Below are 16485 nucleotides of genomic sequence, written 5' to 3'. Positions count from 1 at the left end.
TACCAGATGACTGGTGGTGGGAGCAGAGGCTACCAGAGAAAATATTAGGAATCAGTCTTGTCAAGATTAGAAGCAAGATGGTATGCATGCAAGTCATGCCCCCAAACCATTTTCCGTTTGTCTATGGAAAATGTCATTGTCAGAATTATACCTCTATTATGGATTAGTTGGAATATCTTTATGTGAGTCCATATTAAAATCCCCCCCCAAATACATAGGAGTGTTTGCTGCTACCACTGCTTCCTGCTATCTCCTTCTATTCCTCCCCCTCATTCTCCACCCCTAGGGACAGCTGGTCTGTGTATTGGAGGCCACTGATCTCCATTGCCAGATTTGTCTTTGATGTCAGATAAGCCAGACTTTGAGTCCTGGATTTGCTACTTCCTAAGTTTGTAATCTGGGACAAGTTTCTTCTATGAGTTTCAGTTTTCCTCATCTGGAAAAAAAAAAAAAAAAGGAGGGGGAATAGTGATGCTAAGATCACTACACACAGTTGTACAATTCTTCTACCATGCAACTCCAGAGTGTGTCAAACACCTGGGCAAGAGTGGACATATGTCTCAAGAGCATTGCGTGTCCAACCTTCAGAACTTAAGTGGAGGTCCTGAGAAGCACTACTTAGTAAAGTTATTCAAGGAAGGTGGTGATGAATATAAAGCATGTGGCCAGTACCTAGTGCAGAGGGAACACCCACACAAGATTAGCAGCTATTATTTATTAGTCATCTTGGAAGCTGCCATCTATTCATTCTCACCCCCCTGGCTTCCTCCACAAGCCCACCCATGCATGTTGAAGTGAAGGATTGTTAAGCAGCTTTTCAAACTGCATTCTATCTTCCAAAAGGAAGTCTCTACCTCCTCTTTCTTTAGAATGGTTTTATTGTTTCTGTTAAAATAGTAACATGCCCATTGTAAAAAAATTCATATAATACCAAAAAAAAGAAAGAAAAAGAAAAAGAAAAAAATAAAGAGTTAATATAATTTCAAATCCCACTTCTCAGAAATAACATTGCTAATATTTAATATTTGGTCATTTTTTAATATTTATTTTTTAGTTATAGGTGGACACAATATCTTTATCTTATATTGAACTCTGGATTGAACCCAGAGTCCCACGCATGGTAGGCGAGTGCTCTACCTCTGAGCCACAACCCCAGCTCCCCCACCCCATCATTCTCTTAATAATAGGGGTGTGTGTGTGTGTGTGTGTGTGTGTGTGTGTGTGTGTGTATGCAGTCATCCTTTGGTTTTCTATAGGGGAATGGTTCTAGGACAGCCCCCAGAACCCTGAAGATACCCAATCCACAGATTTTTAAGTCTCTTATATTAATGGCATCCTGCCAAATACCTTAAATAACTTTTATATTAGCTATAATAATAAATGCAATGTAAATGCTATGCAAGTAGCCATCATACTGTATTGTTTAGGGAATAATGACAAGAAAAATTCTTTATCTGTTCAGTACAATATGGAACGCTGGCTATATATTTCTTGACTACGAGAGATATTTGTTTCTGAAATAAAGAAGCTATAAAAAGTTATTGTAGATTGGAATTGTTATTTTTTTACAATACCAACTCAACTTTAGATATTATCTGTTGACCATATGAGAAAAATGAAGGAAATAAATTTATATACTTGTTCTTCAACAGTTCTGTGAATAGTTTGCTATTTTTAAATGCTAAATTTTATGATACTTTTATTATCTTCTATAACCAGAATTCCTACAGTTATTGAATCTTTATTCTACATTTAGATCTATGTTTATTAGCAGTTCTTCTAAATTATGATTCTTTTTCTGAAATTCCTTTTTTTTTTAAATTCCTCAGTTGGCCAGATTTTTTCATCCAGATTTCAAAAGAAACTCTCAGTAATGTTAAAATCCTTAGGAAAATCAGTTCTTCTACACTTGAAAGGTAAACATGATAGATGTTGTTCCATTCTTTTTTGGTGCTGATTGAGATATAGAAGTTTGAGGTGATTACACTTTTCCCTTTTTTTGTGTGATTTGCTTTGTCTACCTAGATCCCCAGTGATTCATTATCCTTGATGTTCAGTAACTTCAACCAGGTTATCTTGGGTTAATTGTTCTTACATCAGGTTTTTCCAAGAACATAGTTTTACCTTTTGATCTCTGTTTCCATTAAATTGTCTTCTCTTACATCCATGAAATTTTCTATGGTATGTCAGTCATAAACATACTTATCCATATCCATTTTTATGTCAAAAGCATTTTCTTGATGTGGTTTGCTCATGCTTTTTATTTTTTGAATGACTATTATTTTAAATGTATTTATCTTGCTTAGGAGTTTCTAAAATAGATTTAATCTCTAATATTTTCATTTTTTTCCTTTTATCTTATCCCTGAGAGATTCCAATTTATCTATTTCCTTTTGTTACATGATACCCGCTTTTTTTGGGGGGGGGAATCCTCTTATATCTCGTTTTTTATACATTTTTTTGTTGTAAATAGACACAATCCCTTTATTTTATTTGTTTTTTATGTGGTGCCAGGGATCAAACCCAGTGCCTCACACAAACTAGGCAAGTACTCTACCAGGGAGCCACAACCCTGGCCCTTATACCTCATTTTTAAAATTAACTTTTATCTTATCAAAGTAAAACATGCTTATAGTTTAAAAGTCAATAATAAAAGGCAAAAAAAAAACTATAGGAGTTGTCCCTTATCCAGTTTTACACTTCAGTTACCTGTAGTCAATGGTGGTTGAAAGTATTAAATGGGAAAGGGTGAGTATAGTACAATTAGGTATTGAGAGAGAACGAGAACACAGTTACATGACTTTTATTACAGTATATATGTTATAATTTATATTTATTATTAGTTATTAGTGTTAATTTCTTATTATACCTAATTTACAAATTAAACTTTATCATAGGTATGTATATATAGGAAAAGAGTATTTGTAGGGTTTGGTACTATCTGCGATTCTAGGCATCTACTGGCAGTCTTCAAGATGAGGGGTGACTATTTTACCATGGTTCCTGACCTTTCCCTGCTTCTCTCAGTTCCTCTCCCTAGAGGCAATTGCCTCAAACCTTTTGAGATTTTTGTGGTGTGAAATGAAGGTTCTCAGCTTATCCTACAGCTTTAAAGTTCGTTTTATGAAATCTGGTAAGGCAGTTTCCACAAGTCCTCCTGCTTTCTCATTTCCAGGGCTTCTGTGCTGATATCCCTTGTCCTTGTGGGGTTTATGTTTTAAAGAGAAAATCTTTTTACTGTAGATTTGGTGGAGGTTTTGGAAGGAGCCAAATTACTCACAATTGTTCATACAATCTTTTATCTCTTTTGCTCTTAATTTCTTTGAAACCAGGAGAATTTTTGTATGACCTCTTTACTTTTCTGGCCAATTCCTTTCATGAAGTACATTCATTCTTTGACCTGTGTGTTTGTCTGTCTGTGTATTTATCCATCCCAGACTGATATGATAGTAGTGGAAGTGATTTTTATTCATGGGTAGATTCTGCCTATCACTATGACATCTGTGAATATTTCTGGCTGCTTGCAGAAAATTGGTGGGTAGGTTTGGTGGAGGGCAGAGACCATGCTCTGTTGAGTCTTGCAGTATCAAATCTGGTATTTCTTTAGATCTGAGGGTGGGGGCACTTCTCTCAATTGTCCCTTGATAAGACAGACTGGAGAATCTCATATCAAATGTAAGTCATAGCTTTTCTGTGGTGACACTCTTTCCTCTCCAATGTCTCTCAGCTACGAGCTGGCAAGGAGGGAGTCCTAGATTAATGAAACAATAAAGAACACCACTGGATTTTCAGCTAAAGCTCCCCAGCTATTCTGCATTGTTGACCTTATCTCTAAAAGGACATTTCCTATCTCTTGACCCACCTAAGCCCCCAAATAGTATTGCTAAATTAAAATTATTTTGTGAGCTGGGGTTTGTGGCTCAGTGGTAGAGTGCTTGTCACATAGGCGTGAGGCACTGAATTTGATCCTCAGCACCACGTAATAAAAAAATAAATAAACAAAATAAAGTTATTGTGTCCATCTACAACTGAAAATATTTTTTAAAACTTAAAAAAATTATTTGGCCTATGCCTTTCAGGATTATGATTCTTGATTTGGAAGAAATCTTTGTTTAAGGTCTGAGAAGGACAGTGTCAGTCCAAACATCACAATATTTGGCAAGTGTGTTTTGTTTGTGGTTAATGATTGTGACAAATTCCATTTTATGCTAAAGGAGGTGTTTTTGTTTTCCTTTTATTTTTCACTGGAATTGAGATATCTCAAGAGAAGAAAGTGGAGTTAAGTGTATTCTGTCCCCTTTAGCCAGAAGTATCCCTTATCTTTTAAAAGTTGATGATATTTATAATATCATTGTTTCTTTAAAGGACATGAGTTTGCTTTTAATCACATATCAACCTAATTTATCACTTTTAAAAATGCTATCTTGCCTTGGAGTCTAAAGAGTCAAATGTGGTAGGCAACTTGGCCTCCTCTGACTTCTGCTGCCGATTGTAAGCCATAGCCGTCCCTATCCATCCATAGGGATGTGCCCTTTGCACACCCACTGTTTCCTTTTTTGCACTTGAGACTCATCTATCAAATAGAGGAGAAGGTGTCAAGGGTAAGCTGAGAACCTCATTTCATTGGAAGTACTTGCTTTTAAACTACCACTATGTTTGGATGTGGGGAAAAAGTTATAAAATTCCAAGAACATTGTAGTTATTGAATATTGAGTCAGATTTATGAAGTGGCATGGTGATTATTAGGAATTATGTTAAAATAATCAACTACATTTCACTTAATTTCAAAATGCTAATTGGTATTAAAGTCACTAGATGTGGAGAGCCAGTAATCAATATGCCTTAGCTTGTCCATTAGTCATTTTGTCTGGCAAAAACACAGACAAGAAACAGGAGAGGAAGGATGAATTTAAGTCTCATGGCTTTCAGCCAGATTCTGTCTCAGATTTCCAAATAGATTTCAAAAATTTTCCATAAAAAGGGGACATTTCAAGGAAAACTAAGACCTTGTTCCAAAATCACTGCTTACAATTGAAGATGAAAATAAATAAGAAATTGGAGCAAGCTGGGTATAGTGACCCTCTCCTGTGGTCACAGCTACTTGGGAGGCTGGGGCAGGAGGATTGATAGAGTCCAGAAGTTTAGGGCAACATAGCAAGACCCTGTTTCAAAAAATAAATAAATAAAAAAGAAATGAGCTGGGGATATAGAGCATGTGCTTAGCATGCACAGTCCTTGGGTTCGATTTCCAATATTGTCCCACCCCCTGCCCAAAACAAAAGCAAGAAATAGAGCAGAGCAAAAAGAGTTGTATATCTCTTCTTGATATAATTCTATTGATTTCTGGGTTGCTTTTTAATCCATTTGTTCTTTTGTATGCAAAAATACGATTTATAAGAACAAAATAATAGGTTTGTAAATGACTCATGGCGAGTGTCATCAGCACACCACCAGCTTGTACCAAATCTTGCTTCATTCACTAATGATTTTTTTTCTTTTTTGAAGTTCTAGGATTGAACTCAGGATCTCATGCTTGCTAGGCAAGTACTCTACCACTAAGCTATATCCCCAGCCTACTATATTTCACTTACAATGGATATTTGGTGTTTATCTTTTTGCAAAAACCTATCTAAGAAGAGTTGTGGATTTGCTCATGTTTATTTCAGTATCTTGCTTCATAACTCATCCAAATACTATAAAAATTCTTATGTATCAAGTATGAAATAATCGTATGTTTTAACCCAAATATTATAAAAATTTTTTTATATTGAACATTATATAGTTACATATAGTTTATTTATGTATTTACAGAAAATATTAATACAATAATTTTGTTTGTATAGTCTCTGGGTTATCAGTTAGTTTTCTTTGATGACAGTTTTCCAACCATGACTATTATTCCCTAAACTGTATCTTTATTTTTAAGAGGAAAGAAGTCATACTTCAGAACTGCACTATGTTTCCCAGAGCCACTATATCATTTTTATTATAGGTCAAGCAAAAGCCTGGGCCCACCCCCAGCCTCCACACCTTTGAGCACCATGCCCTTTATGGTTAATATCCCACAGACTTCCCATATGGTACTAATCAAATACACAATTACCCCTTGACTCTCTTCCCATTTCCTTGTCAAAATTGTTCCTCATTTTATATTTCTGTTGAATAACATGAACATTCAACTGGTCCCCAAGACAGAAACTGTGGTAGCTATCCTGGACTCCTGTATTTTAACTCATTTTCCATGTTAATTCATGTACTAATTCTATAGATTCAATTTTCCAAATGCTCTGTTCTGGAACTTACGACCAGTGCCTGAGTTTAGGCCCTTGCCACCTCTCACCTGGGTTGCCTCTGGTCTCCATGCCCCCTTTCTGAACTCCCCCAAATCATCCCCTTACCTGAAATCCTCCCAAGGCTATTTACAACCTTCTACATAGTGTTCAGACACTGGCCCACAGAGTCACTCATATTTCAACTTTGGGCCACTTCTTGAACTTTTTCTCCCATCTCTTCTTGAATCATACTCTTAAATCCCATAACCCTAAAGAGTCTTCTCCCAGCCTTTCAACACACCACAATAATCTTTGCCTTGATTCTTTTCCATGTGTCATTCCTCCTTTATTTGAAGTGTCTTTCCCACTCCTCCTTGTATACCTAACTGCTACCAGTTCTTCACAATCCATCTTGAATGTCACCTCATCTGAGAAGCCCCCCCACCCCGTCTGTCTGGTTGGATATTCTCACAGCACCCTAGGTTTTCAGCATAGTGTTGCCCTATCGATGATCTTCAAAACTTGTTCTGCTAGATAGATTGTGAGCAGCTACAGAGAGCAGGTTGTGTTGCTGAAATTTAGTACAATGCCTAGCTTATAGTATTTCGTTTTTTTTTTAATTGAATGGACAAATACCCTGGAGTAATGTTATTGTTCAAATGTGTCTCCTTCAAAATTCAGGTGTTGCCAACGTGAGAGTATTAATAAGGGAGGAGGTATTTAAGAGATGAGTAGGCCCTGAGAGCTCCTCCCAGATCAGTGAGTCCCTTAATAGAAGAGTCTTCACACAGCATTTGAAGAATTTTCCATTTCACTAGTTTTCTCTGATGTGTGAGGAGACAGTGTCTCTCCCCTCTGGAGGATGCAGCCCTCACCAGACAACTGAAACTTCAGACTCCCTTGTTATATTTCTCTACCTTCTTAACTGTGGGAAAATAAGTTTTGGTTTTTATAAATTACCCAGCTTCCGGTATTTTGTTATAGCAGCATAAACAGATTGGAGACTTGACTTTGTTGTCAATCACTGAATTCTCATTTGGTCTTTTATACTTCAGAGAAGATTAATAAGATGGAAGTGGGGATATTTCAGGAGAGAGAAAAGAGTTTCTGGCAGAAGATGCAGAGATGGAGAGTATCAGTGGTAAGCCATTCACAAGTACTGCCAATGCTTAACAGATTTTTTTTTCTGAATTTCTTACTATTAACTCTTGATTTGAAACTCTCATACAAAAATCTGTTATTCAAAACTTCATCTGGTTGGCAGAAAATCTCTTTGATTAGACTGATAACTAGTCCTTGTATATTTTAAATGTTTTACTTATTAGAACCTGACAAATGGATATTTATATGTGGTCATAGGTTGTGTATGGCTGTTGGCACTTGGGCAGTTGTGGGTTGTGAAGACAAGACTCCAGTCACTTCCAGTGAAACCAAACTGGATATTCTATATAAGGGGTCTTGAATACAACCTTGGGTCTTTCAAAGTTCTAAAGACATTTTCTCAACTACTGTTTCATCAGTTTAGCTTAATATAAAGTCAATAACTTGTTATCTAAACTATGGAATTTATTTAGGGATGAGAATTCAATGGCTGAGAACTGATTGTTAAACATGAGTTAACATGTTTCTTCTCACCTGGCTACTCTTCCCCGAAGGTCTCCAACTCCTTGCAGGTGTTTGATGTTTAGATCCTGCACTGCGAAATTAGTTCCTGTGGTCACCTGATCTCGAGTTCTTATTTGGTCTTCTAAGACCTGAAATTTTGAGTTAAGATGGCAATTAATATTCCATCACACATGGTAAGAAAACTTCATCTGAAGCAAATGGATTTTGTGGTTAGGTCCAGGTGGTAAAGGAGTGCAAGAGGCTGGTCTCACAGAATTGATCTTGGTTTATCTGGAGGAGGTAGCTATGGTTTGATTGCAGCTGATTGTGGCCATGTGGGAGCAACATCTCACTAGTGTTTCAACAAAAACTAGAAAATGAGACTTTATGTAAAAATCTCAATTTTAAAATATTGGCATGTTGTTAAAAATCTTTAAGCGGCCAAACAGAACATGTTTATTGGTTTGATTTGGCCGTAAGTTGCCATTTGGCCATCATTAATATAAAAATTTCTCTCACACACACAAACATACACACACAATTTCAGTGTGGATGATCAGATTTAAAAAGAGATTTTTATTCAATGTGGCATCAGTCAGGTTCTTTTTTGTTGTTGGTTTGTTTTCTGGTGCTGGGGATTGAACCTAGGGCCTCGTGCATGCAAGGCAAGCACTCTGCCAACTGAGCTATGTCCCCAACCCAGTCAGGGGCTTTATGGATTGAATCAGCACCATGACAAAGCTAACACAACTGACATAAGCCAATCTGAATCAAACCATTTCATAAACATGGAGTGAAAGGGGTTTATTTTTTCAGATTTCTTGAGAACACAAAAGATTTATGGCATATGTGCTTTCGGATTGTGTCATTGAGTATTGTTAATTATTTCTCTCATGGTATTTTGGAAATGAAGCTGTCTTTCCTATATTGCCAGATTGCTGGTCCTGAGAACAGAGGTTTTTATTTTTTGTACCTATTTATGAATGTTAATTTTAAAATTGAAAAAAAAATTGCCTATCCATAGAAAAAAATTCATTTTAGTTGACATTCAAATTCCAATGTGAAGTGTTGACATATACTTTTTTGTTGTTATTGAGAAAAGAATGAGAGCATAGAATTTCAGAAAACAAACAAATTTGGATTTGGGGAAACATTTGAGTTTATTATATTTGACAAAAGTTCTGAACTACATTTAAAATTATGTTTATGAATTATGCTAGGTAGAGTAGGATTTTTTATCAAATGTATTATAGGAATTTCAAAGGCCAAATACAGATCTTTCCCATTTTTAAATTGGCAGACTGAGAAAACCCAAGAGCAAATAGAGCCTAAGTTGAAGATATAAAAGTGTGAAAAACATTAGCTAGAGTTTGTTTTTTGCCTTTTCTCATTATATGTAGGTTTTTTAAATTAAAGAACAGTGATGAAGGTGAACTTGTTCTATGGTATAATGAAACATTTTGTATAAGAAGCAAATCAGTATAGTAATGGTATGTTGCCAATGAGTTCAATGTAGTATAATAATGTCCTGTAATGTAATTGTGTCATGAAGACCTTGGTAAGTGTGAAAATACTATGCATGAGACTAACCAATCAGTAGGGGAGAAATTTTACAAATGGTGTGGGATCATTTAGGTGTTTACCTCATGTCATATTGATAAAGATTTTAGAAAAACTGAATAAAACTATAAATTAGCCATAAGAGGAGGCTGGAATGTAGCTCAGTGGTGGAGTTCCTGCTTCACATGTGTTAATCCCTGACTAGGTTTGATCCCTAGCAACACACACACACACACACACACACACACACACACACACACACACAAATTAAGTCAGTAGAATAACAAGTAAAAGATGATATTATTTCATTTCTGAAGACTTTTCTCAAAAGTAATAAGAAGCAAAATATTTGAGTGCTTAAGATATTTTATATTAAACTTGTTAAACATTATAAATACAATTAAGACATTAAAAGTAAGCTTGAAAAACATTAATAACAAATGTTATTGCCAAAGTTTCATTAGTGTTCTGCAATCAGCATGTACCTGTTGGTGAGAGAGAGCTGATGCTATGTGTCTTTCCCCACCTTTGTGTTCAGCGACTTCACAGTGGTTATTTGAAATCATAGTGGGAGTATTTACACCATGCAAGTAGGTAAATACCAAACATCAGGTTTTTTTCTCCCCAGGGAAAAAAAATTCTTATTGTTAAACATTTATCATTGTACCACTGGTTAATATCTTTACTATGTAAAAGAGTTCATCAAATCAACAAGAATTTAAAAGTGCTAAAACTCTCAAAGACAAATTGGCAAAAAACATGAGCAGAGTATTGGCAGAGGAAATATAAAATTTCATAGTCATTTTTAAAAAGTGGATTCAAAACCTTCAAGAAAAAAACAGATCTCATTTTTTTTGTCCTATGAAATTAGCAAAGATTAAAACAATAAATCTCAATGCTGGCATAGGCCCAGTAAAAAAAATCACTCTCATATAATGCTAATGAAAGGATAAACCAGTATAATCTTTCTAAAAACCAATTCGGCAACACATATCAAGAATTTTCACAGCATTTATATCTTGGTAATTCTAAGAATATATATTATGGAAATAATCCAAATGCAGATATATACTTAAGCACAAAGATATTTTAACATTAAGAATAATAAAGCAAATCATGGTATATGCTCCATTCAAGGAGTTTCTAATGACATGAAAGGGTTTGTGTTATAATTTTATGTTAAAGACTGTGCTAACAAAAATAGTTTCAGCCTCCTAAACAGAATACTTACAAGAGCTAGAGGGAGATATATCTGGATGTTTGCGGAGATTGACATTTCATGGTGGAATTGTGAGAAATTTTTTTCTCAGGTTTTAAAATTTCTTCCTGAACTTCCAAAATAATTACAGAGAACAAGAATTGCTTCTATAAATTGTAGCGGGGGATCCACAATAAGGCAATGTTATACAAAAAAAATTTCTTTTTTTTAAGTTAAAAATGTTATTTTTAAGACATAATTAATAGTCTGCTTTAAAAATCATTTTCTTTTAAAAAGAAACAAGCAATGTAACTGTTGCAATTATGGTAATCTAAAAAAATTATTGTTTTATTCTTTTAAGAACCTGAGTCAAGTTTTAGTTCACATTTGGATCTATCTTGCTGGCTGGTTTGCAAATGGACTAACTAGGTTGCTGAGTTTAGGTGCCATTAAATTATTTGAATAGCATTGATTTCTCTATAAAGTGCTTATTACTTATAGTTTTAGTTTTTCACTAAGGGTAACCAAATAATTTCTACTTCATAATGTTTTAACAGTGTTAAAATGTATTTTAAATTCAGTTTTCCACATAAATCAGCCCTCCTCATTTTCTCTAATCATGTCAAACCCTTAAGAGGACTCAAATATTTTGAGGTTTTATAGTTTTTTGGAAAATGTTTTGGCTTTGTCTTTTTTTTAAAGAACTAACCTTGGCCAGGTGTGGTGATGCACGCATGTAATCCCAGCAACTAGGGAGGCTGAGACAGGAGGATCTCCAGTTCAAAGCCAGCCTAAGCAATTTAAGAGGTACTAAGTAACTCAGTGAGACCTGTCTCTAAATAAAATACAAAATGGGGCTGGGGATGTGGCTCAGTGGTTAAGTGCCCCTGAGTTCAATCCTGGTACCAAAAAAAAAAAAAAGAACTAATCTAAGATAATTTTTATTTTTAGTTATACATGGGCACACAATATCTTTATTTTGTTTATTTATTTTTATGTTGTGCTGAGGATCAAACCCAGGGTCTCACACGTGAGAGGCAAGTGCTCTACCGCTGAGCCACGACCCCAGCCCCACATAATCAATTATTGTAGGAAAAGAAACACTAAAAGATACTAGAGATATAGAATATGTTTTCCCTTTTAATACTAAGAGTATTTTATTCAGGTATAATTAATATTGAAATGCACAAATCAAAGTGCACAGCTGGATAGATCTTGACAAATGTGATCAACTATGTAACAATGACCCAGGTCAGAATGCACAATATGCTTAGGAACATTTTGGTGAGAATGTTCCTTTCAACTACCAAGATATTTTGATCATGTATTGGAATCTTATTTTAGTGCTAGTGCTATATTTACTTGATTTTCTTTCCTTTTTTAAATTATTTTTCTTAGTTGTTGATAGATCTTTATTTTATTTATTTATACATGGTGCTGAGAATTGAACCCAGTCCCTCACACATGCCAGGCAAGTGTGCTACCACTGAGCCACACTCCCAGCCTTTACTTGATTTTCTGGTCATTTCAAAAAGCACAGAGCTGCTTGCCTCTTGACACCTTAGTGACACTGTCATGTCTGGAATCACCTTTGGTCAATTGACTTTGCAGGTACCAGGGTCAATTCAACATGAGCTAAATACCACTAATATACCTTTTGAAAAGTCAACTAATAGTTTTTAACGTTCCATATTTTCTCAGTTGTATCATGGAGTCTGCTAGACCCTGCAGATAGGAAATAAACTCATAAATATCCTCTACCTCAAAGATAAATTCATGAGCAAATCATTCCTGGGTTAATTCCATGGTTAGTATTTAATGTTTTGTTGTTGGTGGTGGTTTATTTGTTTTTAATTCATATTCTCACTAATAGTAGAAAGCTAAAGGGCATTGTTATTTCTCATTATTCCACATTTTTTTTTGGCCAGGTTCCTAAAGTGTATTACTGAAACCCTTGCCCAAAAGTTGTTAACCCTGATTCATCATGCATGTGTACTTTAAAAACTCTGGAAGATAATATCTTGGTTTAGACTAAGAATTTTCTTTTTTGATAAAAAATCTTATTTTCCCTTTAAAACCTTAAAAATCATTTATTTACCCATATTCTCAAGAATTTAGAGTGCTGCCTACATGCCAGACACTGCTGTTGACTTACTAGTGAATTAAGCAAACTTCCTGCACTTATGGAGATTATATTTTAGAAGAAGAAAACAACCAATAGACAAAAATAGATTGTGCTAAGTACTATGGATAAAAGTAGAGTTTAAGGGAGATTGAAACTTTTGGGCTGAGGAGGGGTGCTATCTTACACAGTATGAAGGAAATCTTCTCTTTGAAGGTGGTTTAAGCAGAGACCTGAAGGAAATAAAGAAAATGTCATAGTGGAGGAAGATGATCCAAACTGAATAGAAGGGAATAATTGGGAGACCAGCATGGCCAGACTGAAGGAGGTGGGTGGAGACGGAGTCAGAGATTGCTGGTGGATTTATGAACCAGCATGTTGTGTATTATGAATATCTCTGTTTGGAATCATGACATTAATAAATCATGGAGATTTAAACTAAGAGTTTCTTAACATAAATATGTGGTATAATGTTAAATAGATCTTTGCCAATATAAGATAGATAGACAATAAATAGTTTTTGAATGGAAGTTCCTCCTACTTTTCAGCATAAATGAGTAGTTCAAAAATTAAACTGTTTTCCTCTGAGGCAGCTATAATCATTTAAACATAAACAACAGCAACACATTTCTACAGTTGAAAAATGACATTGGTGGTTGATAATTTTTTTGTCAAGCAATGATGCCAATATGTGAAAGAGAACTACCTCAATGTTTTGGTTGAGTTTTTTGACGATGCTAGTGATGGTCTGTATATGGCTTTCTAGTAACTTCCTGGCAAGTAACTCCTCTTTTCGAAAGCCGTGGGTCCCTTGGAGACAAGAAGAGATGTCCTCCTTGATGCGGAAGGCTTGTTCAAGGAGGAACGCTATGGTGCGCTCCTGGTTGTTCAATCTGTCTTCCAGCTGACTTTTCTGGGTGTTTTGGATGATGGGAAGAAAAGGACGACCCCTGGTCAGGAAAAGGAAATACCAGGGGTGTTACAAGAATGAACTGGATGAGCCAGGAACCAGAATGTGCCTCCTCATGCCACTCCTTTATTTTCTCACCTGTGAGAAACTTGATAGGACTTTAAGTTCTCACAAGGTTAGAATCTTGAGTTTATGTCTTGTCTAAGAAGCAATCTGACTTTTGCCTTGATTTCATATCATGCATTTTTCATGTTTTCCAAGGAGGAATTATTCTATATACAATGACAGTAAAATTTTAAGACAAATTGGTGGTGGTTGGGAGGAAATGGGGGATCCATAAAAGATAATACTAGAAAGCTTTTTCCATGATTTCTGCCTTTATATACACTTGCATAAAAACTCAACTTTAATCTAAAAAATATCTAAATTCTTATATGTATAAAAGTGCAAAAGTGACTATAATAGAGTTTCCCAAAAGGTATGTCTTAGAATAGTAGTTAGTAAACTAATAGGCCACTGCACAAGAATTTTATGGTCAAATAAATTTGGAAAACATTGTATATCACATCCATCTTTTGTGATTTACAACATGTTTATCACATTAATGTCTAATTGTATTGTTTTTGTTTGGATATGACGTATCTCTCAAAAACTTCTGTGTTGGCAGCCGACAATAACTTAAAAAAAAAACTAATAGTAATACTCTTCAATTTATTTAAGGAAATAGAAAAAGAGGCAGCACTTCCAAACTCATTCTATGAGGCCAATATCAGCCTGATTTCAAAACCAGGCACAGACACATGAAAAAAAGGAAACTTCAGACCAATATCTCTAATGAACATAGATGCTAAAATTCTGGCAAATTAATACAAAAACATCAAGAAGATAGTGCACCATGATCAAGTGGAGTTCATCCCAGGGATGCAAATTTGGTTCAACATACAGAAATCAATAAATGTAATTCATCACATCAATAGACTTAAAGAATCATATGATCATTTAAATAAATGCAGAAAAAGCATTTGACAAAATACAGCACCCATTCATGTTCAAAACACTAGAAAACCTTGGGACAACAGGAGCATATCTCAACATCATAAAGGCTATCTATGCTAAGTCTCAGGCCAACATCATTCTAAATGGAGAAAAATTAAAGGAATTCCCTCTAAAAACTGGAATTAGACAGGGATGCTCTCTTTCACCACTTCTATTGTTAAATAGTTCTTGAAATACTGGCCAGAGCAATTAGACAGATGAAAGAAATTAAATGGATACACATAGGAAAAGAAGAACTCAAATTGGCACCGTTTGCTCATGATATGATTTTATACTTAGAAGACCCAAAAAATTCCACCAGAAAACTTCTAGAATTAGTAAATGAATTTAGCAACGTAGCAGCATATAATAAATACCCCTAAATCGAATGCATTTCTGAATATCAGTGACAAATCCTCAGAAAGGAAAATTACCCGATTTACAATAGCCTCAATAAAAGTAAAATACTTGGGAGCGAACTTAACAAAAGAGGTGAAAGACTTCTAAACAAAAACTACAGAATGCTAAAGAAAGAAAGAAGATATTAGAAGATAGAAAGATCTATCTTGCTCTTGGATAGGCAGAATTAATATTATCAAAATGACCATACTACCAAAAGCACTATACAGATTTAATGTAATTCTAATCAAAATCCCAATGACATTCCTCATAGAAATAGAAAAAGCAGTCATGAAATTCATCTGGAAAAATAAGAGATCCAGAATAGTTAAAGCAATCCTTAGCAAGAAGAGTGAAGCAGGTAGCATCACTACACCAGACCTTAAACTATACTACAGAGCAATAGTAACAAAAGCAGCATGGTATTGGCACCAAAACAGACTGGTAGACCAATGATACAGAATAGAGGACACAGAGACTAACCCACAAAATTACAATTATCTTATATTAGACAAAGGCTCCAAGACATACATTGGAGAAAAGATAGCCTCTCTTCAACAAATGGTGCTGGGAACACTGGAAATCCATATGCAACAAAATGAAATTAAACCCTATCTCTCACCATGCACAAAACTCAACTCAAAATGGGTCAAGGGACTAGGAATAAAAATAGAGACCCTGCATCTAATAGAAGAAAAAATAAGCCCTAATCTCCATCATGTAGGATTAGGCCCTAAATTCCTTAATAAGACTCCTATAGTACAGAAATTAAAATCAAGAATCAATAAATGGGATGGATTCAAACTAAAAAGTTTCTTCTCAGCAAAATAAATAATCTGTGAGGTAAACAGAGAGCTACATCCTGGGAGCAAATTTTTACCCCTCACACATCAGATAGAGCACTAATCTCTAGAGTATATAAAGAACTCAAAAAGCTAAGCACCGAAAAAACAAATAACCCAATCAACAAATGGGCCAAGGACCTGAACAGACACTTCTCAGGATATACAATCAACCAACAAGTATATGAAAAAATGTTCATCATCTCTAGCAATCAGAGAGATGCAAATCAAAACTACTCTAAGATATGATCTCACTCCACTCAGAGTGGCAGCTATTATGAAGGCAAACAACAAAAAGTGTTGGCGAGGATGTGGGTGAAAAGTACACTCATAAATTGCTGGTGGGACTGCAAATTGTACAGCCAATATGGAAAGCAATATGGAGATTCCTTGGAAATCTGGGAATGGAACCACCATTTGACCCAGCTATCCCTCTCTTCGGTCTATACCCAAAGGACTTAAAAACAGCATACTACAGGGACACAGCCACATCAATATTAATAGTAGCACAATTCACAATAGCTAAACTGTGGAGTCAAACT

General features: G+C 35.2%; 1 protein-coding gene across 1 annotated transcript in view; it reads right to left on the bottom strand.

Annotated features, from left to right (window-relative positions):
- The window catches only part of Fam81b (family with sequence similarity 81 member B), a 65140-nt gene that overhangs the window by 27913 nt on the left and 20742 nt on the right, over positions 1-16485 (bottom strand). The window contains exons 4-5 of the mRNA XM_040273068.2: positions 13464-13707; positions 7908-8026 (exon numbers count right to left, since the gene is read on the bottom strand). Coding sequence (XP_040129002.2) covers positions 7908-8026; positions 13464-13707 — 363 coding nt within the window. The remainder of the gene's footprint in view (positions 1-7907; positions 8027-13463; positions 13708-16485) is intronic.

This window comes from Ictidomys tridecemlineatus, chromosome 1 (assembly GCF_052094955.1).
Source record: "Ictidomys tridecemlineatus isolate mIctTri1 chromosome 1, mIctTri1.hap1, whole genome shotgun sequence".
Classification (NCBI taxonomy): Eukaryota; Metazoa; Chordata; class Mammalia; order Rodentia; family Sciuridae; genus Ictidomys; species Ictidomys tridecemlineatus.
The sequence above is the reverse complement of the archived record's forward strand: the minus strand, read 5'-3'. Positions and strand labels throughout refer to the sequence as shown.